The following is a 26,109-nucleotide window of genomic DNA, read 5'->3' on the forward strand; positions in this document are numbered from 1 at the left end:
CCCTCGCCCGGATCAGCAGCAGCTGGATACTCACGTAGGGTTGGTAGAACTTGGAGAGCCGCGGCTTCCCGTGGTTGTTGAAGATTAGGATCGCCTTGATCATGGCTGTGCCGGGCCGACCGGGTGGGCACTGGGGGCCAGGGCGGGGGCGGGCGCACGAGCCTCGCCTGGTAATCTCGCCGGCGATCCTTCCCCACCCGCCCCCTCCCGTACGCGCCCGCGCGCGCTCCCGAGTCGCCGGGCGGGGCCCGAGGGGCGGGGCCTGGGCGGGGCAGGCCCTGAGGAAAGCGGAAACATTTCTAGGTCCCAGCCAGCGGTCTAAGAGGGGAGTGTGCGCCTTCGACCCAGCACGGAGACGTTGCCCACCTCTCCTTTCCTGAGGTCTGTAGTCGCGGAGAAACGCATGTGCGTTATTAACGTTCAGAAGTCTGCCACAGCTTCGATTTGAATGACTAGCCAGGAACACCAAGTTTCACTGTGGAATTGGGTTCCCCTACTCCGGCGCCTCCTTTGCGACGCTCTCTGGAGAAAAACCACACCCGCTGCACGCGCTCAATCGCTACTTCCGCTCTCCAGTCTCTCCAAGCAAGATGGCGGAGGAGCCGCAGTGTATGTTGCAGCTTCCTCCCTCAAGTGCTGCTGGAGGGGAAGGACTTACGGAGGTCTCCCCAGAAACAATCACCCCGGAGCCCCCGTCTTCCGCTGCAGTTTCCCCGGGAACAGAGGAACCTGCTGGCGACACCAAGAAAAAAAGTAACTGAATTTATTTCCGGGCAGAGGCGGGAGGTTCAGATGGCATGCGACTGGGGGTGGCGACCAGTAAAGAAGCAAAATTTAGAGGAGCTCCCGTCCTAGACCTGCATTTTGACCAGACATCAGAAGAAGTGTACTTTTTGATTTTTAAGGCTTTTGAGTTGAGTGTCAAAATACTATCTCTGTCTGTCGGTGTAGGTCCTGATACTTGGCTGCCACACCCCTTTTTATATTGTATTCTTTGAGTTGGCCAGACTGCGAGCTCTTTGAAGGAGGGAGGGAGCTGAGTGGGGGTTCTCGGTAATTCCAGGTACTTAACACAAGAGCTATTTATTTTAATAATGTGTTACGGTGGTAGGGATGATCACTGGCAAAGCCTGGATTAGAATTCACGCCTTCTGACTTACTCGCTTTTTTGGTTTTTTTCCCCCTCCCAGATGGTTGTGAATTCGCTCCTTAAACCAAAAACCAAATTCTTAACCCAAAATGAAGACTGCTAAGGGAAAGCTAAAGGCATAGATGTTACCTTTTGAGAAACACATTTGGGAAGCTTTTGAGTTACTTCATTGCTTGAACCAGCTATCCTCAGCCCTTTATTGTTTGAGATTTTTCCTTTGTAAAAGAGATTGCCAAGGTTACGTGTTCTGAAGCACTCTGTAGAGTTACAGTTGCCTATGAGAAAAGCAGCATATAAGCATCCTCGATTCAGAGAGGCTGATTTTGTCCTTAAACTAAGTTTTCCGCGTTCAGTCTTAAGATGACAATGGTCTCTGGCTGGGCGCGGTGGCTCAGGCCTGTAATCCCAGCACTTTGGGAGGCCGAGGCGGGTGGATCACCTGAGGTCAAGAGTTCGAGACCAGCCTGGCCAACATGGTGAGACTCTGTCTCTACTAAAAATATAAAAATTAGCTGGGCGTGGTGGCGCGCGCCTGTAATCCCAGCTACTCGGGAGGCTGAAGCAGGAGAGTCGCTTGAGCCGGCGCAGCGGAAGTGGCAGTGAGCGGAGGTGGCGCCATTGCACTCCAGCCTAGACAACGAGCGAACTCCACCCCCCCCCAAAAAAAGACATTGGTCTCATTGCCTTTTCTTCAACTTCTGCTACTGTGCATTCTCTCCCAAGACTGCCCCCCTCCCCCTTTAAGTCAGACTCCCATTTCCACGTGATGCACTGTGATTATTTCCATGGATAGCCGCTAAAAAAGAATTCCGCAGGTTTTACAGTTTTTTGTTCCATTTTTTCTTCCAATATACATAGGCAAGAGCGGACTTCCCGAGATTCGTTTTAAGGTCTAACAGTCTTAGTCAAAAGCTTATTACTTCACCCTGATGATAGCTGTGTAAAACAGAAGCAAAAAAAAAAACAGTGGCTTACAATCTAAATATTGCCCGAGGGCATATTTTCTTGGTCTGAACAGTATTTTTTGCAAATTGAACTGTCATTTAAGGATCAGATTTTTATTTTCTGGCTCTTGTTAGCATTTGAGTTTGCCTCTCCAATATAAAACTTTCTATTCCTAACCTATTTCTAATTATTCCTACCTTGAGGTTGTCATCATTTGTTGAGGATAATCTGATGAAAGCAGCTTAACTGTTTTGTATCCTCAGCCTTTGTTTTAATCTACAGAAGAAAGATTGTTGAAACAGACCAAGGTTTTGGCACTGGCGGTATGTTAGGTTACCTGGGGAGTAAGTGTTTTCCTAGTTGATTCTAATGTCTATCCGGGGTTCAAAACTACAGGCAAATCACCTTTAAAATTAAAAAGAGAGGGCAACTGTAATTAAATTATTTTCCGTCTCTAGTTTCTCACTGTCTAACACTTCTTCCTTAGGTAGCATAACTCATGATATTTTCTGCTTCACTTTCTGGAAATGTTTAATTGCGTTAATCGATTTACTGATAGCCCCAGGGGATTGAGGGAGCAGTGAAGAGAGGTATGAAAGATAGGATAACTAAAATCCCATGTAATCTCCAAATACATTCCTATTCCCGAGATAACTGGGCCTAGGATAATTAGTTCTTTAGTAGGAAGATAAAATGTGCATGCATCATGTGTTCTAGATGCCTTCATTCCAGGGGTAAACTTGAATAAATTGACTTCTGATCTTTCGGCCCCAGCATTTAATACCAAAAGAATGGAGCAAGAAGGGTGTAGTAGAATAGAGTTAACTTTAGGGGGCAGCAATCCACTATTTTGCTTTCAATTGTGTCTTGCTTTTTGACTGCAGATGTGTTTTGTTTTTTTTTTTTTTTTTTGAGAGGATGTCTCAGTGTGTTACCCAGGCTGGAGTGCAGTGGCGCATCTCGGCTCACTGCAACCTCCGCATCCCGGGTTCAAGCGATTCCCCTGTCTCAGCTTCCCAAGTAGCTGCGATTACAGGCAGGCACCACCACCCCTGGCTAATTTTTTGTATTTTTAGTAGGGACGGGGTTTCACCATGTTGGCCAGGCTAGTCTTGAACAAGAGGTTGGAAGGGGACTGGGCCCTCTTGAACTCCTGACCTCAAGTGATCCTCCTTCCTTGACCTCCCAAAGTGCTGAGATTACTGGCGTGAGCCACCGCACCTGGCCAGATGTTTGTTTGTTTGTTGTTTTTTAGCAAATAACTTTTTTCAAGAGACAGATTCGTAGGGTTTGGGTTTGCATATCTGTGTTTTGGATCATTGAAACCTTAAGCTTTTCTCTTTCTGCAACTTCTTTTGGCCTTTGGTTTTCTATTATTGTTAATAACTTACTGCTTTCCTTTATTGAAAAGTTTATTACAGAAAATTTGGTAGTTACAAAAAGCATAAGTAAAACCAAGTAACCATTGCCTACAATGTCACTAATGAGAAATAACGTTTTGGTGCATATTATTCCATATTTATGTGAGTGTGTTTTGATGGTTTTAATGCATTTGAGATATTATACATGCTGTTGGAGAGATTAAATATCCACATATATACCCAGCAAATGGCAGAGCCAGGATTTGAACCTCAGGCAGTTTAAAGTGTATGCTGTTTACTACATTCCAGTTAATCAGTCACCTCCAAATACCCTTTGGATATTTAGGTTTACCAGTGTGTCATATAAAAATAAATGCTTAAATGGAGGTGAAATCGTTTTAAGTGAATTTTTACACATCTCATATTTTCTTAGGCTAGATTCCTAGAAGTACTGTTGAATCAAAGTATACCTTTATTGGGATCTGTATTACCATATTGCATTCCACAAAGAGTGTACCATTTTACATTCTCAAAAGTGGTATCATCTACACTGGTAATTATTCTAATTTTAAGTAGTTTGGTGGGTGAAAAGGGACATGACATTATTTTACTTTGCTTTTTGTGAACTTAAATATTGTTTTTGTATTGATCATTTGTATTTCTTCTCTTCGGAATTGCCTGTTAAGATAAAATGCATTTTAAAAATTAGTCCTGTTGGGAGAACTTCGTAGGATCAAGAAAAAAATTATGGAAAAGAATCTAACATTTTTATATCTCTCACATATCTTCAGTATCATAAATACATAAGACGGATGTAGATTAAATATTTCTGATTTCTAAGTCTTTTATATTCCATTCTCTTTAGATGTTTCCATGTAATTGTCAGTAAATTTTATTGTTTTACAGTTGACATTTTGCTAAAGGCTGTGGGAGATACTCCTATTATGAAAACAAAGAAGTGGGCAGTAGAGCGAACCCGAACCATCCAAGGACTCATTGACTTCATCAAAAAGTTTCTTAAACTTGTGGCCTCAGAACAGTTGGTATGAAACCAATGGTGACGTTTTCCTACAAAAATTTGCAGTAGTTCCTAGGCAACAATGAATTAACTGTTGTTTATAGAAATGCATATGGAGCCACATATGTTGCTTTTGTTATGCCCTTTTATCCCTTTATTTTTATTTATTCATTTTCTTTGAGACAGTCTCGCTCTGTTGCCCAGGCTGGAGTGCGGTGACTCACTGCAACCTTCTCCTGGTTCAAGCGATTCTCCTGCCTCAGCCACCCGAGTACAGGATTACAGGAGTGCACCACCATGCCTGGCTAATTTTTGTGTTTTTAGTAGAGACGGGGCCACCTCAGAAGTGCTAGAATTACATGAGTGTGCCACTGTGCCCTGCCTTATCTCTTGTTAGTGGAGTTTATGTAGTTTATCAAAGGATTCTCTGGGGAATTCTGAAATGAAATGTTTAGATTTACAATGTGAACCAGTTTATTTATGTATTTATTGCCTCCTGTATTGTTTTCCTCAGAAAGTCACTGAAATCTATCGTAGAGCATTACAGTATCTGTACATTACTACAAAAGTTTTGGATTTTTTTCAATTTGTTTTGATAGCAGTTACTTTTTTCCTGTTTTTCTCGAGGTAAGCAATGTATCTTTGCCATATATTGTGAAAGAACTAAGAAATATTTCATGTTACAGTACACATTAAGCACTTCACAGGGGCAGTTGTAGTAAAGGTTAATTCTTTAAATGCCACTGCATTTTAACTTGGCATTTGACTACAGAAATTTAAATGTCTACATGTATTTGGCATATTGTTTTTTATATATACAATTTATATATTTATCAGACACCTTTATCTGCAAATAGATCACAATCTTGGATAGTATTAACTCAGATAGCATGAGTGACTAGGTAGTTGAAGAATCGCTATGCATTTTTTAAATAAAATCAGGAATTTTGTGTGGGGCGCTGGGGAAATACTTGCTTCTGAACACAGGCGTGTGCATGGGGAAAGCAAGTGAACTATCATTGAAGCAGCACATGTTGGAATTTCTCTTTGTCAGGGAGGAGCAAAAAACTGACTCTGACCTAAGAGTTTGGCTGCAAGTGCTCTCACAAAGGTGAAGCTAAATGGAAAAGTCAGGGGAATGAGGACATACATTTGAGAGAAATGAGCAGAGGCTATGTATTTACTAAAGACGCAACATGAAGAGTTGGTAAAAATAAATGTACTGACTAATGCATCAGTTTGAAATACATGGGGATTTAAAAAAGATGAAATGATACTGTGTTCTCTGTTAAGAGTCTTGAAATTTTGTATTGCCTATATTCGTTCAGTAACCTGAAAGGACTGGATTGATACCAATACATAGTAGGTTGAACCACATAAAATTGCCATCATTCAACCATTCTACCCTATGTAAACAATTTCATAAAGGTTAAATTAAAGCCTCTGTAGTGAATATGATTATCCTTTCCCATTTAAGCAATAGGAAACATAAAAACTTATTTTGTCATTTTCCTAGATTAAACTAAAACTGATATCTTCTGAGTTTTATCTAGCAAAATGGATGTTAAAGGAAAAAAAGTAATGCTAGGCATTCTGGGAAGATAGTGGTATCAGAAGGCATGCGTGAATCTCTCTGAATTCTCACAAAACTTAGTCAACTAGATAGCAAAACCAAAAACCCATGATTAGTATTTGTAACAAAACTAGGTGATAAGATATCCTCATGAGCCCCAAAACACATGTTGGTGGGGGCAAACCACCAGCAACCACAGGACCTGCATGGTGTCAGCATCTGTGCTAAAAAGAAGCAGTAAGAAACAGGCTTGGCATCTGACAGCACTGAGACAAGAAGAACCTCAAAAGCGCTAATAGATCCTGACTGAGAAGCAAAGTGAGCCAATTTGAGAATAGAAGCTGACTGAGAGGAGTTTTGCCCTCTCCTGTAGCACATGATAACAATGTATTTGCACTAAGGAGGACTTGAAGGGCTCAAGCAATCTCAAATAGACCCAGGAGGGCTCCAGGACCCCATACTGAGGAGAAATTTTGGGAAGTGAAAGGAAAATTGAAAAGGGTAGGGACGTGAGAAAGGAAGGAAAGAGAAAGACCAGATCAAAATGGAGGGGAACAGAACTTAGAAAGCTCAAAGCAGGCCTCCATCGTTTTGAACAGTATACAAAAAACGGGGAGCTCTGTGAAGTTAGAAAACTACCCTAATTCACCTCATTCTAAAAATTGAGGAAAACTAATTTCACATAAAAACAATAACAAGGTCAAATTCCGTGTTACAAGAAAAAAGAGATGCGGAAAAGAACAACATCCCTAGAGACGATGAAATCAAGCCAGAAAAATATGCCTATAAGACAAGTCGAAAACTGGAACCTTGTGTTTCAAAACGAGCTAAAAACAAGAAGATGGTATAAGACATGAAAGAAAAACAATCATCAGCATTAGTAAAACTAAGAAATGAAGTGACAGAGCTCAGGAAAAGAATTAGAAATAAAAGGAAATTATTTCAGAAATGGAGACTAAAGTAGGAGGAACGTAAACAACGGATAATGGGTTAAGAAAAATAGATGAAAAAAATTTAAAAGTGAGTCAGCCTTTGGACAAGTCTGTGAAGAAAAAAAACAGAGCAAGGGAACAGAAAAAATACTGTAAAAATGTCATTTAAGAGATTTCAAAATACATACTGAAAAAACATCCCAAGTACCTGAGAGTATCAACCCAGAATAATGAACACCAGGATGCATTCTGTTAAAATTACTGGACTTGAAATCATTTGGAAATGTAGGGGTTAGGAAAGAAGGCATGACTTAGAAAATTAGGCTGTCATCAGACTTTGACAGCAAAGATACTTAAGGAGAAAGTGAAATAAGGCTTTCATATCCTGCATAACTGACCTAATCGGGGCACAAACTATTAGCAGAAAATGCTATTCCAATGAATCCATGAGGAATCTACTAGACAGAGAGCTTTATAACCAGAATAACTAGAGACATCAATTTAAAGACTGCTGATTTAAAGGTAAAAAGAAAAGCTGATTTAAAGGCAAAGTAATTAATAAAACTAATTTTGTCTGCCCAAGTTCTTGTAGTTTGGAAATAATATTTCCATGGAATTTTACTTTCACAAACCTGGAGTAACTACATCTACTTTAAAGGAACAAATTATAAGCCACTTAGCGTTTCTACAGTGGAATTGATGATGTTAACCTGTTACTTATATAGCGCTTTATCTCTTTTAAATGAACTGAATTGCTTTTTAAAATTTCCAATTAACACCTGTTAAAAAAATCACATTGAATTCCTTCGGTTGGTTCTCCGCTTCATCTAGTCTGCTGTTTTCTGTGAACACAACACCATCTTACTCTTTGTCTCCTTTGCCTACGAAGTCCTAATTACTACTTTCTTCACCTGGTTAAATCCTGCTTATTTCCCACAAAGCCGTCCCTGACCCTTTTGCTAGGCTAGACTAGTGTACATTTCTGTGTGCTACATACTTCATTAGATGTACTTTTCTCACCCATATTTATTCATGTGTGTCTGCCTGTCCTATAGATAGATTATAAGCTCATTGAGGGAAGAGGTCACATTAATCTTCATAGTTCCATGTACAGTTCTCAGCACATCATTGACACTGATTAACTAAGCTGTTGTTGAGAGCCCTTCCCCTCATTTATAACGTACAAGAGTAAAATCTGGATTTGCTCATAAATTGTCAGGCACTGAACACAAATTTTATTTATATTACAAAAAATTCACATTAAAATGCACATTGTTTTCTGTTACAGTTCTGAAATTTTTGTGCCAGAACTCTACTCAGCCGTAACCACGAATTGATATTTCAGCATGAACTATTTAAAGATAATTTAACAATAACAACTCTTGAGTACATACACCAGGCACTGATAGTTAGTGCATTATCTCATTTTGTTTTTCCCAACAGACCCAAGAGGTATAGTTACTATTATTTTCCATATCTTACAAATAAAGAGGATGAGAGATTATTTGTATTTAAAGCCAGGATGCAAACCCAGATGTGTCTTATTAGAGCCTGTACACTTAATCACCACACTACATTGGCTAGGAGAGATGCGAGCAATATTGATTGTTCATGGTTGGTGATCAAAATAGTGTCTGTCAACCAACTATTCTGATACTTTTTTTTTTAATACTAAGTTTAATCCAGGACATTTTAGTCCCAAATTTGCATATTAAAGGAAAGCTAAATTTGTTACCTGCATATAATGTTTTGTTTTCCAAAAAGAAAATTATTAGAAGGCACTTCGACACTGTGACTTTTTTTAAGTACTAGAAATATTTTAGTAAAAACAGACTAAACTGAAACATTGAGCAGCGAATCCTTGAAAGAGCGAGGTTATAAGGTTTTAATTTTGTTACTTTTTTCCTGGTTCATTTGCCTGTAAGTGACTTTATAAAAACCTAAGTATATATGTCATACATTTACCCAAGGAAAGTGCACAAACTACCTTGAATATTAGACATACTGATTTTTGACTCTGTGTGTGTAATTTTCTTAGGGGAAATTCTTTATGGGTAAGTGGGGATATTTTTATGATAATGTAATTTCTTGAATAGCCAGCCCTTCAAAAGCTATTTGTAAAAAATATTTAAAAGTTTCTTAGTTATAAAAAGTTAGGAACCACTGTTCTAGGAACTGGAATTGTGTTATTTTTATTCCTCTGGAGGTAAAATGAGATCTTCATAAAGATCTCTTTAAATGGACTAGAAAAGTTAGGAGTTCAGAGAAGCTTTCTTCAGTTGTGAAAACAAGACGAAATAGCTAGCTGATTGGAATGCAGAAAAATGCAGATTAATCAGGATACCCTTAAACATGTCTGTTTTTCTCTCCTTTCTTGTAGTTTATTTATGTGAATCAGTCCTTTGCTCCTTCCCCAGACCAAGAAGTTGGAACTCTGTATGAGGTATAAAAAAAAAAAAATTTATTGCTTTTTTTTCTTAATGGAGTACGCACATCTGTATAATATGTATATTGTGTAGTATTGTTAATTCACATTTTTATTTCAAGAGATGGCATGCTTTTTTTTTTTTTTTTTTTTTTTTTTTTTTTGTGAGACCGAGTGTCGCTCTGTCGCCCAAGCTGGAGTGCAGTGGCATGATCTCGGCTCACTGCAACCTCCGCCTCCTGGGTTCAGGCGATTCTCCTGTCTTGCCCTCCCAAGTAGCTGGGACTACAGGTGTGTGCCACCACACCTGGCTGATTTGTTTTTTTTTTATTTTTAGTAGAGACAGGGTTTCACCATGTTTGCCAGGGTGGTCTCGAACTACTGACCTTGTGAGATCCACTCACCTTGGCCTCCCAAAGTGCTGGGATTACAGGCGTGAGCCACCGCGCCCATCCATCATGCCATTCTTAATTGTCTGGGATAGAAGAAAAGATGACTTTCTTGTTCTGTTATCTAACATCTTGATCATAGTAAGATCTTAATAAATTATACAGTGATTGAAGAACCAAGGAATAAATTATATTTCAAAGTCATCGTTGTAATTCTTAGAAAGTAAGGCTTTTTCTTTATGGTTGATTTCTTCTGCATTGTTCTTATAATCTGTTATCCAAATCTGCCTACAAGAAATTGAAAAAACAGCGTAAGAATGACTTTGTTCAACATCTTACAGTGTCATTGCAAGAGTCATTAGAGTACACCTAGTAGCACCACTACTAGAAAACAGCTGAAATTACATACATTGTGGTTGGAGATGTAGAGAAAGGACAAGATTAAAATACATAAGCTCGGCCGGGCGCGGTGGCTCAAGCCTGTAATCCCAGCACTTTGGGAGGCCAAGATGGGCGGATCACGAGGTCAGGAGATCGAGACCATCCTGGCTAACATGGTGAAACCCCGTCTCTACTAAAAAATACAAAAAACTAGCTGGGCGAGGTGGCGGGCGCCTGTAGTCCCAGCTACTCGGGAGGCTGAGGCTGGAGAATGGCGTAAACCCGGGAGGCAGAGCTTGCAGTGAGCTGAGATCTGGCCACTGCACTCCAGCCCGGGCGACAGAGTGAGACTCCGTCTCAAAAAATAAAAATAAAAATAAAAAAATAAAATACATAAGCTCATTCATGCCTAAGATGTTTAAAGGACAGATTTTATTAAACACTTCGGATTATTAATATGTGTCTGATAGAAACAGGCATCCTTTGAAAGAGACAGCCTGTAACATAGGTAACTTAATATACATGTGTGGATATTTATGATACATGTGGCATTTATTTTCTTAGTTTCATCTAAGAATAATAAAGATTGAGTTTGATTTATTGCCTTTTTTTTGTAGTGTTTTGGCAGTGATGGTAAACTGGTTTTACATTACTGCAAGTCTCAGGCATGGGGATGAACCACAAAGAAAACCAACTTGCTACATAAGATGGATTTTCACAGAAGAGACAGCTCTGAAAAGTTTTGCTGCTTGTGGCAAGAGACTTAACAGATGTGATCTATTCAGTATGTGTTTATGTTTATGCATAAGAAAACATCCATAGCATGAATGGACTCAAAAAAATGTGATTTGTATTAATACACCAATCATCATAAAAGATGGTCATTATAGTACACCCATTGCTCCTACTTGTTACTATTATTGCTGCAGATCTGCCTCCAAGGTTGAAAAGGAGACTAAGACTGTATAAGCATCTTCATTGCCAGTTCTCAAAATGACTGAAATTGTTTTCATGATAAAAGTTAATATACTAAAAGGTTCCTTTTTTTTTAATGTTTACATTTATGCCTCTGTTTACCTTCTTAAATATAGTCACATTGACCTGCTGGCTGAATACCTCAAAGAGTCCAGTAGAGGGCAGCTCACCAGGCAGAAAAGATTAGGCACTTTGGTTTCACATCTTTGCTGAGGAGTAACAAGGGAAACGGCAGTTTTTGCTAATTTTTAGCTAATATCTAGCCAGGAGAGCAAGCACGTTGGACAGACTGAAAGACTGTAATTTTAGACAATACACATGGTTATATTATAATACAAATTCTGGACAAATAAGTCATATACCTGTTTTCAGTACTATCATTTAAGGATTCTTGAGTCCCAATCACCTAACTGTGGTGTTATTCTGTCATTTATAGAAAGCATTCCAGATCAGCCATGGTGGCTTACACCTGTAATCCCAGCACTTTGGAAGTTCGAGGTGTGGGGATTGTGTGAGGCCACAAGTTTGAGACCAGCCTGGATAACAAGGCCATTTCCCCAACTCTACAAAAAAATAGAAATTAAAAAAAAAAAATTATTAAGCTGCAGAGGCAAGAGGATCCCCTGAGCCTGGGAGTTCAAGGGTATAGTGAGTCATGATTGTACCATGGCATTCCTGCTGGGCAACAGAGTGAGACCCCATCTCAAAAAAAAAAAAAAAAAAAAAAAAAAGGCATTCTAGTAAATCAAATGGAATGTGAATGGAATTTCAAAACAGGATCTAAGATGGTATGTAGTAGAATTCCAAGTAATATCATTTTAAAGTTAGATAAGTTGAGTATGGAAAAGATGTGCTCTCTAGTTTTGTCCGCTTCAGTTTACTGAAGGAATATATTTAATTATATTCATATATTTGACAAATAAAAATATGTTGAATTTTTTTATTATGTTTGCCACTGAGGTTTCAGATGATAGACCTCAAAAATTGAAAATACTGGTTGAATTTGTAGCATCCATTTAATTATCCTTTTTGACCTAAATAACTTAATAGTTTATTAAATCTAAGGTTAGCTAAATATGCAGCTAACCTTATTTGTTTTCTTTCCTAACAACTCTGAAGAATATATAGGACTTTGCACTTTTTTATTTTTTTCTAAGAGAAGGAGTTTTGCTCTTGTCGCCCAGGCTGGACTGTAATGGCGCAATCTCGGCTCATTGCAACCTCTGCCTCCCGGGTTCAAGTGATTCTCCTGCCTCAGCCTCCTCAGTAGCTGGGATTACAGGCGCCTGCCACCATGCCTGCCTAATTTTTTGTTATTTTTAGTGGAGACGGGTTTTCACCATTTTGGCCAGGCTGGTCTCGAATTCCTGACTGACCTCAGGTGATCCACCCACGTTGGCCTCCCAAAGTGCTGGGATTATAGGCGTGAGCCACCCTGCCGGGTCTGGACTTTGTACTTTTTCAAATCATATTTAATTATTTCTTGATCTTTACTCAAAGAATCATTCTGTGCTAAATTTGCAACATGGAGCAATAATTAAGCCTGGATCTGATAAGTTATTGGGTGACTAGAACCTAAAACACAATTTATTTTTAATTTAGACTCTCAAGTCTTATTAAACTTGGGGGGAAAATTGAACATTCAGGTGATATTTTAAGTTTTCTTTGTGACTAAATAGATGTCAATAATGTCATGCTTTATTTTACTGTACATAGATGACCCATGGCACACAAAGCATATGCATAATATTACAATTTTGTACTTACACCTTTAAAAGTATGCCAGACTTCATAATGAATTCACCATATTTAATGAATAAGGCAAATTAATGTTTTATCTGAAATCAAAATGAGATTGGATAATTCCTGGAATCTGATTTCTATAAGTTTCAATCCTAAAGGGACCTTAAATATCTACTAGAAGTACAGTGTATTCCTCAGATTATATGACATTAGTCAACCAATTTAGTTGTAACACAAACTGGGAAAGTCTTAGGTGTTGAAGGAGTGTGAAAATAAAAATCTCATGCAGTTTCTACTTCATTTTCCAAGGATTATAATGTGCTGAGTAAACTCTTGGCACAAAGGAGGAAGCCAGCTACAGACCACATAATGAAAACTATTCAGAAAACAGTTCAGCAAATATTAGTATTTGAATACAGTTCAAGTCGTATTTATATAAATACTGTTTCCCTACATTATTTAACCCAAACTGGATTATTCACTGTTCTTTCAAGATGCCTTGTGTTTTCTGTTTTCTACTTCTGCTCGTGCAGTTTACTTAACACTTTCACCCTTTAAAATCCTAACTCTTCTTCAAGGCCTGATTCGGATTTTAACTTTTTAAAGGCTATCTGAATCATTCAAGGAAAAGATACCCTTTCATAAAAACACTTACAGCAAACTACCACTATTACAGCACTTACTGCATACTGCCTCAGAGCCGTGTGCCCAGTTATTCTGGTTTTTATCTGGTACCCACACACACATAATACTACATTTCCTTATACATAAATAATTAGTAATGTAACACATTGAGTGAATGAAATTGTGAGTTGCAAAGTATGACAGCTAAAAACAGGAAATTTTGTATAAAATTTTTGTACAGCAGAAGGTAATGGAAAATATTTGCAGCATATGACAGTGCTTTTAGTGTCTTAAATATGTGAAGAATTCATTTCAATTGGTAAAAAAAAAAAGACCAACTGAAAATAGGTTAAACATACCAAATTTCGATTCAGAAAAAAAAAAATGGCCAATAAAACATGAAACACCTTGAACCCTATTGGCTACAAAAAATACAAATAAAACAATGCTGATAAACATCAATAAAATAACGTACATCTTGGTATTAGCAGAGTTGTGGGGAAATTCTGTCATATTTTGTTGAACAGAATATGAGTTGGTATATCACTTTTAGGGGGCAATTTGGCAATATCAAAAACCTTGAAACGTAAGTATAAACTTCAGTTTGTTCATACAACCTTTCATTCACACACTGAATGCCTACTATGTCCTAAATATTGGAATAACACTAATAAAGCTCATAAGAGACTATAAAGTCCCTGTTCTTGAGTCACTTTCATGTTGACTAAAGGGCGTAGGACAGATTTTTTAGATTGGAATTTAAGTCTCAAATTTTTTAAAACTGAATTTTTAGAAATAATGGAAAGTAAGAAATATTAGTTTACCCATGTTTCTGTATTTAATATTAATGAAAGATAAAACATGTATGTATGTGAGTAAAATCTTTAGAGGAATCTTTATAAATCAACTCCCATAGTTCCTTCTGTCATCGTAGCTGATATACACGAATCTAGGTTGATTACTTCTAGTGATAGACACAAAGGATGTCCTGTCCATTTTGAGATGGCTATTTGTTTCATAACTGTCTTTCTTACAACATGCCAAAATCTGCCTCCTTGCTTCCTTCAAGTATTTGTTCCCAGTTCTTTTATCTACATCTACAAAACATACTTTTCCCCTTTTCCTGCCCCACTTTTCCCAAGTCTTGTCTCAAGAATGATAAATCTGTCCCTCTAGTTGCTTAGAATTTTGACTGTCTTCAAACCCAGTTTCAATCCATCAGCAAATCCTGACAGCTTTACTACCCAAAACAATCTACAGATTCAGTGCAATTGCTATCAAAATACCAATGATATTCTTCACTGAAATAGGAAAAAAAAAAGTCTAAAATTTGTATGGAACCACAAAAGACCCAGAACAGCCAAAGCCATCCTGAGCAAAAATAGCAAAGCCGGAGGCATTGCATTACTGGGCCTCAAATTATATACTGCAAAGCTATAGTAATCAAAACAGCACGATAGAAGCATAAAAGCAAGACACAGACCAATGGAACAGAACAGAGAACCCAGAAGTAAATCCATGTATTTACTTGCAGTCAACTCTTTTGACACACTAAGAACATACATTGGGGAAAGGACAGTCCCTGCTATAATAAATAAATGGTGCAGGCAAAACTGAGTATGTGAATGCAGAAGAATGAAATTAGACCCCATTCTCTCACCATATACAAAAATCAGAATAAAGACTTAAATGTAAGATCTGAAATTATGAAGAGAAAATTGGGGGAACCAAAAGTTTGGGCTGGTCAAAGATTTCTTGTAAGACCTCAGAAACACAACCTATGTGAAAATGAGCAAATGAGATCACATCAAGCTAAAAAGCTGCACAGCAGAGGAAACAAAGTGAAGATATATACTACAGAATGGGCAAAAACATTTGCCAACTACTCATCTGACAAGGAATTAAAAACGAGAATATATAAAGAACTTAATAGCCAAAAAAAATACAATTAAAAATAGGCAAAAGATCTGAATAGATGTTTCTTAAAAGAAGATACCAAAGTGGGCAATGGGTATATGAAAAAATGCTCAACATCACTAATCACCAGGGAAATGGAAATCAAAACTAAATAACAGAGCACACCCCAGTTTAAATGTCTTTTATCCAAAAGACAGGCAATAATGGATGCTGGTGAGGATGTGGAGAAAGGAGAATACTTGTACACTGTTGATGGGAATGTAAATTACTAAAACCACTAAGGAGAACAGTATGAAGTTTCCTCCAAAAACGAATAGAACTACTTTGTAATCCAGCATTCTCACTGCTGGTTGTAAACCCAAAGGTAAGGAGATCAGTATATTGAGATACCTGATTGCAGCAGTACTCACAATAGCCAGGATATATAATCAACCTCAGAGTACATGCATGGATGAATGGATAAAGAAAGTGTACATGATGGCATATTCAGCCTTAAAAAAGAATGTAATCCTGTTATTTGCAACATGGAACTGGAGGATATTATGATGTTAAGTGAAACAAGGCAGGGACAGAAAGACAAATAGCACATATTCTCATGTGTGGGAGCATAAAAAAAAATGCTTTTAGGATTGACTGGCAAGATGGCCGAATAGGAACAGCTCCAGTCTGCAGCTCCCAGTGAGACCAATGCAGAAGTGGGTAATTTCTGCATTTCCAACTGAGGTATCCTGTTCATCTGATTGGGACTGGGTAGGCAATGGGTGCAGCCCACAGAGGGCGAGCAGAAGCAGGGTGGGGCATCGCCTCATGCAGGAAGTGCGAGGAGCAGGGGAGCCTCCCTTTCCCAGCCAAAGGAGGCTGTGAGGGACTGTGCTATCTGGCCCAGATACCACACTTCCCCTGGTTTCAGAAATCCACAGACCAAGAGATTCCCTCGTGTGCCCACACCACCAGGGCTCTGGGTTTCAACCACAAAACTGGGTGGCTGTTCAGGCGGACACCGAGCTAGCTGCAGGAGTTCTTTTCACACACTGATAGCCGAGTCGATCAGTGGAAGAAAGGATATCAGAGACTGAAGATCAACTTACTGAAATGAGGCATGAAGGAAAGATTAGAGAAAAAAGATTGAAAAGGAACAAAGCCTCCGAGAAATATAGGACTATGTGAAAAGACCAAACCTATGATTGACTGGTGTCCCTGAAAGTGATGGGGAGAATGTAACCAAGTTGGAAAACCCTCTCCAGGATATTATCCAGGAGAACTTCCCCGAACTAGCAAGACAGGCCAACATTCAAATTCAGGAAATACAGAGACCACCACAAACATACTCTTTGAGAAGAGCAACCCCAAGACAGATAATCGTCAGATTCTCCAAAGTTGAAATGAAGGAAAACTGTTAAGGGCAACAGAGAGAAAGGTTAGGTAACCTACAAAGGGAAGCCATCAGACTTAACAGCGGATCTCTGCAGAAACCCTGTAAGCCAGAAGAGAGTGGAAGTCAATATTAAACATTCTTAAAGAAAAGAATTTTCAACCCAGAATTTCATATCCAGCCAAACCTCCGTAAGTGAAGGAGAAATAAAATCCTTTACAGAGAAGCAAATGCTGAAGGACTTTTGTCACCACCAGGCCTGCCTTACAAGAGCTCCTGAAGGAAGCACAAAATATGGAAAGGAAAAACCAGTACCAGCCACTGCAAAAACATACCAAAATATAAACACCAATGACACTATGAAGAAATTGCATCAACTAATGTGCAAAATAACCAGTTAGCATCATGATGACAGCTGGTTAATACATAGGACTTTGCACTTTTTTATTCACACATAAGAATATTAACCTTAAATGTAAATGGGCTAAATGCCCCAATTAAAAGACACACCCTGGCAAATTGGATAAAGACCCATTGGTGTGCTGTATTCGGGAGACCCATCTTCCATGCGAAGACACACATAGGCTCAAAACAATGGGATGGAGGAATATTTACCAGGCAAATGGAAAACCAAAAAAAAGCAGGGATTGCAATCCTAGTCTCTGATAAAACAGACTTTAAACCAACAAAGTTCAAAAAAGACAGACGGGCATTATATCATGGTAAAGGGATCAATGCAACAAGAAGAGCTAACTATTCTAAATATATATGCACCCAATACAGATGCACCCAGATTCATAAAACAAGTTCTTGGAGACGTACAAAGTGACTTAGACTGTCACATAATAATAGTGGGAGACTTTAAACACACACTGTCAATATTAGATCAAGGAGACAGAAGATTACAAGGATATTCAGGACTTGAATTCAATGTGCAAAAATCTCAAGCATTCCTGTACACCAATAAAGACAAGCAGATAGCCAAATCATGAGTGAACTCCCATTCACAATTGCTACGAAGAAAATAAAATACCTGGCCGGGTGCAGTGGCTCATGCCTGTAATCCCAACACTTTAGGAGGCCAAGGTGGGCAGATCACGAGGTCAGGAGATAGAAACCATCCTGGCTAACATGGTGAAACCCCGTCTCTACTAAAAATACAAAAAAAGGCCGGGCGCGGGTGGCTTCAAGCCTGAATCCCAGCACTTTGGGAGGCCGAGCGGCGAATCACGAGGTCAGGAGATCGAGACCATCCTGGGCTAACACGGTGAAACCCCGTCTCTAAACTAAAAATACAAAAACTAGCTGGGCGAGTGGCGGGCGCCTGTAGTCCCAGCACTCCGGAGGCTTGAGGCAGGAGAATGCGTAAACCTGAGGCGGAGCTTGCAGTGAGCTGAGATCTGGCCACTGCACTCCAGTCGGCAGCAAGCGAGACTCGCCTCAAAAAAAAAAAAAAAAATAACAAAAAAAAAAAAAAATTAGCCAGGCGTGGTGGTGGGCACCTGTATTCCCAGCTACTCAGTAGGCTGAGGCAGGAGAATGGCGTGAACTTGGGAGGCAGAGCTTGCAGTGTGAGCCAAGATCACACCACTGCACACCAGCCTGGGCAACAGAATGAGGCTCCGTCTTAAAAAAATAAAAGAAAATACCTAGGAATACAACTTACAAGGGTCATGAAGGGCCTTCAAGGAGAACTACAAACCACTGCTCAAGGAGATAAGAGAGAACACAGACAAATTGAAAAAATTCCGTGCTCATGGATAGGAAGAATCAATATCATGAAAATGGCCATATTACCCAAAGTAATTTATAGATTCAGTGCTATTCCTATCAAGCTACTATTGACTTTCTTCACATGACTGGAAAAAAACTACTTTAAATTTCATATGGACCCAAAAAAAGAGCCTGTATAGCCAAGACAGTCCTAAGCAAAAAGAACAAAGCTGGAGGCATCACGCTACCTGTCTTCAAACTATACTACAAAGCTACAGTAACAAAAACAGTATGGTACTGATACCAAAACAGATATATACACCAATGGAACAGAACAGAGGCCTCAGAAATAACACCACACATCTACAACCATCTGATCTTTGACAAACCTGACAAAAGGAAGCAACGGGGAAAGCACTCCCTATTTAATAAATGGTAATGGTGCTGGGATACCTGGCTAGCCATGTTTAGAAAACAGAAACTGGACCCCTTCCTTATACCTTATACAAAAATTAACTCGAGGTGGATTAAAGACTAAAATGTAAAACCTAAAACTATAAAAACCCCCAAAAAACCTAGGCAATACCATTCAGGACATAAGCATGGGCAAAGACTTCATGACTAAAACACCAAAAGTAATTGCAACAAAATCCAAAATTGACAAATGAGATCTAATTAAATTAAAGAGCTTCTGCTCAGCAAAAGAAAGTCTCATCAGAGTGAACAGTCGACCTACAAAATGGGAGAAAATTTTTGCAATCCATCCATTTGACAAAGGTCCAATATCCAGAATCTACAAGGAACTTAAACAAATTTGCAAGAAAATCAACCCCATCAAAAGTTGGCAAAGGATATGAACAGACACTTCTCAAAAGAAGATATTTATGCAGCCAGGAAACATGAAAAAGAGCTCATCATGACTGGTCACTTGGAGAAATGCACATCAAAACCACAATGAGATAGCATCTCACACCAGTTAGAATGGCAAGCATTAAAAAAACCTGGAAACAACAGATGCTGATGAGGATGTGGAGAAATAGGAACACTTTTACACTGTTGGTAGGAGTGTAAATTAGTTCATTGTGGAAGACAGTGTGGTGATTCCTCAAGGATCTAGAACCAGAAATGCCATTTGACCCAGCAATCCAATTACTGAGTATATATCCAAAGGATGATAAATCATTCTATAAAGACACATGCACACGTATGTTTATTGCAGCATTGTTCACAATACCAAAGACTTGGAACCAACCCAAATTCCTATCAATGATAGACTGGATTAAAAAAATGTGGCACATATACACCATGGAATACTATGCAGCCATAAAAAAGAATAAGTTTATATCCTTTGCAGCGACATAGATGAAGCTGGAAACCATCATCCTCAGCAAACTAACACTGTAACGGAAAACCAAACACCATATGTTCTCATTCATAAGTGGGAGGTGAACAATGAGAATGCATGGACACGGGAACATCACACACTGGGGCCTGTGGGTAGGTGGTGGGGGGGTTGGGTAGGGGGCAAGGGGAGGGAGAGCATTAGGACAAACACCTAATGCATGTGGAGGTTAAAACCTAGATGATGAGTTGATAGGTGTAGCAAACCACTATGGCACCTATTTAACAAACCTGCATGTTCAGCACATGTATCACAGAACTTTAAAATAAAATTGCTTTTATGGAAATAGAGTGTAGATGATGGTTACCAGATGCTGGGAAGGGTAGTAAGAAAAGGGGGAAAATAAAGAGTTGCTTAATGAGTAAAAAATACAGTTAGAAGGAAAAAAGATCTAGTGTTGGGTAGCACAATTGAGTGACTCTAGTTAATAATGTGTATTTCAAAAAATAACTAGAAAAGTAGAGTTGGGGCCGGGCGCAGTGGCTCAAGCCTGTAGTTCCAGCACTTTGGGAGGCCGAGACAGGTGGATCATGAGGTCAGGAGATCGAGACCATCCTGGCTAACACGGTGAAACCCCGTCTCTACTAAAAAATACAAAAAACTAGCCGAGCGAGGTGGTGGACGCCTGTAGTCCCAGCTACTCGGGAGGCTGAGGCAGGAGAATGGTGTAAACCTGGGAGGCGGAGCTTGCAGTGAGCTGAGATCTGGCCATTGCACTCCAGCCTGGGCGACAGAGTGAGACTCCGTCTCAAAAAAAAAAAAAAGGAGAGTTGGAATGTTCATAACACAAAGGATGAGAAATGCTTGATGTGATGGATATTTCAGTTACTCTTACTTGATCACTACATATTGTATGCTTGTATCAAAATTTCACATGTACCCCATATATATGTACATTTATGTATCCATAAAAATTTAAAAGCCTGACTGCTTTACCTGCAAAACATGTCCAGGGTCCAGCCATTTCTCATCTGCTACCACTGTGGACAGACCCACCATCATTTTTTTTTTTTTTTTCGCTCAAATTGTAACAGCTAACTGGTTGGTTCCTCTATATCTACTATCTCCTCCCCTAGAATCCCCAGTGGCTTTCTATATTGGTGTAAAAGCTGAAGTCTTCACCTTGGCCTATGTGATACGCAGTCATCACTTCCCCATATTCTGCCACCCAAATGCTGTTACTCAAACACTAAACTTTCTCCAATCCCAGGGCTGTTGGACTTAGTGGTTCTTCCACCTGGAAACTTGCCCTAGACAAATGTCTTACTAATATTCAGTCCTTGCTCAAATACCACCTCAAGGAAATGTTCCCCTGAACTCCCTCTAAAACAGCAACTCGCCACTCTACATACCCAACTTCCCGTTTTATTTTTCTCCATTGTATATTTTATAAAGTGTTTGTATGTCCGTTTCTCCATGTATGCTGCATACAATATTTGTTGGTGTGCTCCTCCTATCAACCCAACCCCATTAAAATGTAAGCCCTCCGAGGGCAGTGGCTTAGTTTTGTTAGCAGTGTCTGGCATATAGTACATGCTTTTTAAAATATGTTGGATAGTTCCCTTCTCTGTATATCTACCACCATGTCAATGTCTGTCTGAAAATGTGACAGTCATTGATTGCCCTGGGCAATTCAGAGTACAGTAGAGCTACCTCTCTGGATCTAGGTATTCTACTTATGTTAACAGAGTCTATAATGTCAACTTTTTTAGATGACTATAGTTAGGTTACAATATGCAACTGTTGGGAAGAATTCAGATGTCCTTTGCAAAGAAACAACCTGCAAAAAGTCTTTTCTGGCTTTGAAATCACAACCCTAGGATCCTTAAAGAGGAATGAGGAACTAGATGAGTTACTCTAGCCAATATGTTTTTACTAACTTCATTTATGCATACACTTAAGAAATATTTCTATTTGTGCCTAACCTGCACAAAATACTGTGCACTAGGCACTGGTGGTGATATAAAAATAAAATGTAAGAGGAGCCTGTCTTAAAGGTTCTCACTGTCAAAGTGATCAACGTAAGTAATTGCAACACATGCTGAGACATGGTAAGTGCCATAAGAAAGATAGTGATTGTCCGTTGTTCAGGAGGAGGAGAGATGGCTCATTTGACAGGAAAGTAAAAGCTGGATCTTAAAATAAGATTGGGACATGTTGAAATGGCTGGCTAGGATTCAAGCAGAAGGAAAAGCTTAAGCAAAACAATGGATTTGGAAAGCACATTCAATTTGGCTGAAAGATATATTCATAAAGAAAAATAATAAAGGGCAAAATATCAAGAAAGGTAGTTTACAGCCAAAATATGAAAAAAAAATTAATGCCAGGCTAATAAGACCTATTGTATAGGAAAGTTAGAGTTATTGGAAGAATGTGACCAGGAAACAACATCATCAGTTCTGTGCTTTAGGCTAATTAATCAAGTGATTGTGAATAAAGGATACATATGGGAGAAAGCTGGAACCAAGGAATCCAGTTCAGAGGCCAGTGCCATAATCCAGCCAAAATCGAATAGAGGTTTGAGTAGTGGAATAGCAGTAAGAATGCAAAGTAGGGAAAATGATAAGAGATACAAAACTTGGCAATTGGTTGAATGGGCTCTGGATAATGATGCAAGGAAGGAGTAGGCAGCAATGGATGAGGTTTTTGAGCCTGGGTGCCTCATTGCAGAAATAGAACCTTTAGGAGTTTGGGAGAGCATTCTTGAGAGGAGTTTCACACATACTGCATCTGAGGTGGGAAGAGGTGCTGGAGATTGCAGTCTGCATGTAAAACTAAGGGAATGTGGGAGGCATCCACATACAGACGATCAATGAAATCCTGGGTGTGGGGGAAGGGAGGGAGTTGAGAGAAGAAACAATAAAAATGTGTCAATATCACTATATTAATAAAGTTCCTTGAGGTCTTTGAAGGTCAAGAGGAGGAGTCAGATGGACATAAAGATGGCAACAGTAGACACTGGGGACAACTAGAAGGAGGATGGGGGAGAGCAAGGGTTGAAACTTGGATACTATGCTCAGTACCTAGGTGACAATAACATTCATTACCAGAAACCTCAGCATCACACAATATACCCAGGTAACCTGCACATGTAACCCCTGAATCTAAAAAGTTGAAAAGAGGGTAGCTACGCACAGTAGCTCACGCCTATAATCTCAACACTTCAGGAGGCTGAGGCAGGAAGTCACTTAAGCCTAGTAGTTCAAGCCCAGCCTGTGCAACATAACAAGACCACATCTATAAAAAAATTAAAAATTAGCCAAGTGTGGTGGTGCACGCTTTTAGTCCCTGCCACTCAGGAGGTGGAGGCAGTAGGCTTGCTTGAGCTCAGGTGTTGAAAGCTGCAATGAGCCAATGGCTCCACTCAGGGTCCAGCCTCAGTGACAGAGCAAGACCTTTGTCCAAACAAACAGAGACAAGTCACAGACTGGGAGAAAATATATACCAATCACACATCTGACTTGTTTCTAGAATATATAATAAACTCTTAAATCTCAACAATAATATAATTTTTTAAATGGACAAAATACTTAGATATTTCATCAAAAATTATTTACAAATAATTAATCACATAACTATATGCTCAACATCATTAGTCATTATGAAAGACAGGACTAGCTCTATTTCCTAGGCCGACTAAGAATTCCTAAGCCTAGCTGGGAAAGGTGACTGCAATTACCTTTAAACACGGGGCTTGTAACTCAGCTTACACCCAACCAATCAGGTAGTAAAGAGGGCTCACTAAAATACAAATTAGGCTAAAGCAGGAGGTAAAGAAATAGTCAAATCATATATCGCCTGAGAGCACCAGGGAGGGACAATGATCAGGATATAAACCCAGACATTCAAGCAGGGAGTGGCAACCCTCTTTGGGCGCCCTTCCATTGTATGGGAGCTCTGTTTTCACTCGATTAAATCTTGTAACTGCACATTCTTCTGGTCTGTGTTTGTTATGGCTCAAGCTGAGCTTTCGCTTGCTGTCCACCACTGCTGTTTGCCACCATCACAGACCCACCACTGACTTCCACCCCTCCAGATCAGGCAGGGTGTCTGCTGCTTTTCTGATTCAGTGAGGCGCCCACTGCCAATCCCAATTGGACTAAAGGCTCGCCATTGTTCCTGCACTGCTAAGTGCCCCAGTTCCTCCTAATTAAGCTGAACACTAGTCGCTGGGTTCCATGGTTCTCTTCCGTGACCCACGGCTTCTAATAGAGCTATAATACTCACCGCATCGCCCAAGGTTTCATTCCTTGGAATCTGTGAGGCCAAGAACCCCAAGTCAGAGAACAAAAGGCTTGTTGCCATCTTGGGAACGGCCGGCCACCATCTTGGGAGCTCTAAGAACAAAGACCTGCCCGTAATAATTAAGAGATATAGAAAATGAACAACACAATGCAATATCAGCACACCCCTATTTGACCAAAATTGGTAAAACTGACAATACCTGGTGAGGATGCAGGGCAACTAGAACTCATACATTGCTGTTGAGAATGCGAAATGGCACAGACCCTTTGCAAATTAGTTTGTCAATTTCTTGCAAAGTTAAACATGCACTGACTAAATGGCCCAGCAATCTCACTCCTAGGTATTTACTCAGGTGAAATGAAAATTTGTATTCACCCAAAAAGACATTTGTTGAATAAATTAATGAATGAATAATAAATGAGTGGAGCTTTCATAATGTAAAATGACTAGATAATATCTAAAATTGCTGAAACAAACAAACAAAAAAGCCTATTTTTGGCAAAAGGAAGTAACTACCACAAGGAAGAGTTAGAAGAGTTAAGGGACTGACTCTTTACGTACAGGACAGATAGTCGGGAATGGTTGAAAGGACCTGCTGCTTTTCATTGACCTTCCAGTACTACTGATTTTTTTTAACTATGTGAATATATTACTTTCATAAAATTTAGAAAGAAAAGAGGAGTCAGAGAAAGAAAATGAAATTGTCAGAAAATTTAGAAGTTTTATCAACTGAAATGTAGAAAAGATAAATTGTGCTTATATATATATATTTTTTGTTCATTCCAAATATTTATGGATTACACTAGCTGAAATGAAGTAATTAAGAGACTCAGTAGAAAACATTGCCAAGAATAAAAAACAATTTGTGTAAACAATGAAAAGTTTACAGGTTACTCTGTCACAAAATACTTTGTTAATTCACTACCCGCAGCAACACACATTACCAAAGCTGGCTTCTGGAATGCTTTCTACCTATAGCCATTTTTGAACAATAGGTGATTGAGCTTTTAACAACACTGGTAGAATATAATGTAGCGAGTTTTACCAGAGATGTTTAAGACTACCTGGGACAAGTCAATTTCATTGTATACATGTATATACACGAGGGAGGGCGATCACAGTCTAGAAAAAAAACAGGTCTTCAGAAGTCTAGAACTTTAATAACCTTAAATCCAAATTATTCCCTGGGTCCATCTATAATGAGAAGAAAGAAATCTACACTTGCATTTCCTCGTCTTTAACATCTTTCTCATTTAAATGCTACTTTACTTGATTTGTGTTGTTCCCAACGTGTTAGGTGCTATGCATGATGTAGAAACGTGTTTCCTTATATGTGTGTACCAGCAGGCTCCTTCAAGCACATGCTTGAGAGATTCAAATCTAATTAGAGCCTCTGAAATAATTGCGTCAGAGCCCCATCCCCTCAGAAAAAGCCCCCTTTTACACCATCAAATGAAATACCAGATTCTTTGCACTGGAATTTTTTTTTTTTTTTGAAACGGAGTCTTGCTCTGTGCACTGGATTTTTTTTTTTAAAGAAAATATTTGATTTTAAAATCAAAGAGTTCTTGGTTTTCCATCATTTCACTACTTGTCTTACTAGAGACCCGAGTCTCCTTTGTCAAAATATATTTCACTACACATTTCAAAAAATATGTGTGTGTATACTTAAATATATTTTGACAGAATGTGTGTGTGTGTGTATACACACATATATATGTATGTCTTCGACTTATTTCCACCTAGCCTGGGGCATATTCTAGATAGTCTCAATTGACAAAACAGGCGCTGTCCGGCCTAGGAGTGGAATCCATCCTCAGTCTTCGCAGGCTCCTCGCAATTCTCCATTTGGAAGAAATGTCCCTCTCCTTCCCTTTTCTTTTCCTTCTTTACTCAGCGTCCGCCCCCGCAGCCATCTCCGCCGACCCTTTTTGTCCACGTCCC

At 39.3% G+C, this 26,109-nt stretch overlaps 2 protein-coding genes and 1 long non-coding RNA gene across 7 annotated transcripts in view; 1 reads left to right on the plus strand and 2 right to left on the minus strand.

The window, feature by feature from the left end:
- AP3S1 (adaptor related protein complex 3 subunit sigma 1) overlaps nucleotides 1-593 on the minus strand; it is a 77,311-nt gene extending 76,718 nt beyond the window's left edge. For all 4 annotated transcript variants that reach the window (XM_017888991.1, XM_017888990.1, XM_017888993.1 and 1 more), the window contains exon 1: nucleotides 35-593. In XM_017888991.1, the coding sequence (XP_017744480.1) occupies nucleotides 35-103 (69 nt within the window). In that variant the 5' untranslated portion in view covers nucleotides 104-593. The remainder of the gene's footprint in view (nucleotides 1-34) is intronic.
- Nucleotides 426-13,584, plus strand: ATG12 (autophagy related 12). Its single transcript, XM_017888994.1, is given in 5 exon segments — nucleotides 426-535; nucleotides 537-753; nucleotides 4,363-4,499; nucleotides 9,360-9,422; nucleotides 10,792-13,584. Coding segments are annotated over 5 exon segments (564 nt in total). The 5' UTR covers nucleotides 426-448; the 3' UTR covers nucleotides 10,852-13,584.
- Nucleotides 9,815-25,988, minus strand: LOC108540014 (uncharacterized). 2 transcript variants are annotated; one of them, XR_001888550.1, is made up of 3 exons: nucleotides 25,908-25,988; nucleotides 24,148-24,271; nucleotides 9,815-10,081 (listed from the first exon to the last, which is right to left on the minus strand). It is a non-coding gene; the product is annotated as an uncharacterized LOC108540014 (long non-coding RNA). The 2 variants fall into 2 exon arrangements; XR_001888549.1 differs by having other exon boundaries at nucleotides 25,877-25,988.
- Nucleotides 25,989-26,109: the final 121 nt, after the last annotated feature.

Source organism: Rhinopithecus bieti, unplaced genomic scaffold (genome assembly GCF_001698545.2).
Source record: "Rhinopithecus bieti isolate Rb0 unplaced genomic scaffold, ASM169854v2 scaffold_18504, whole genome shotgun sequence".
NCBI lineage: Eukaryota > Metazoa > Chordata > Mammalia > Primates > Cercopithecidae > Rhinopithecus > Rhinopithecus bieti.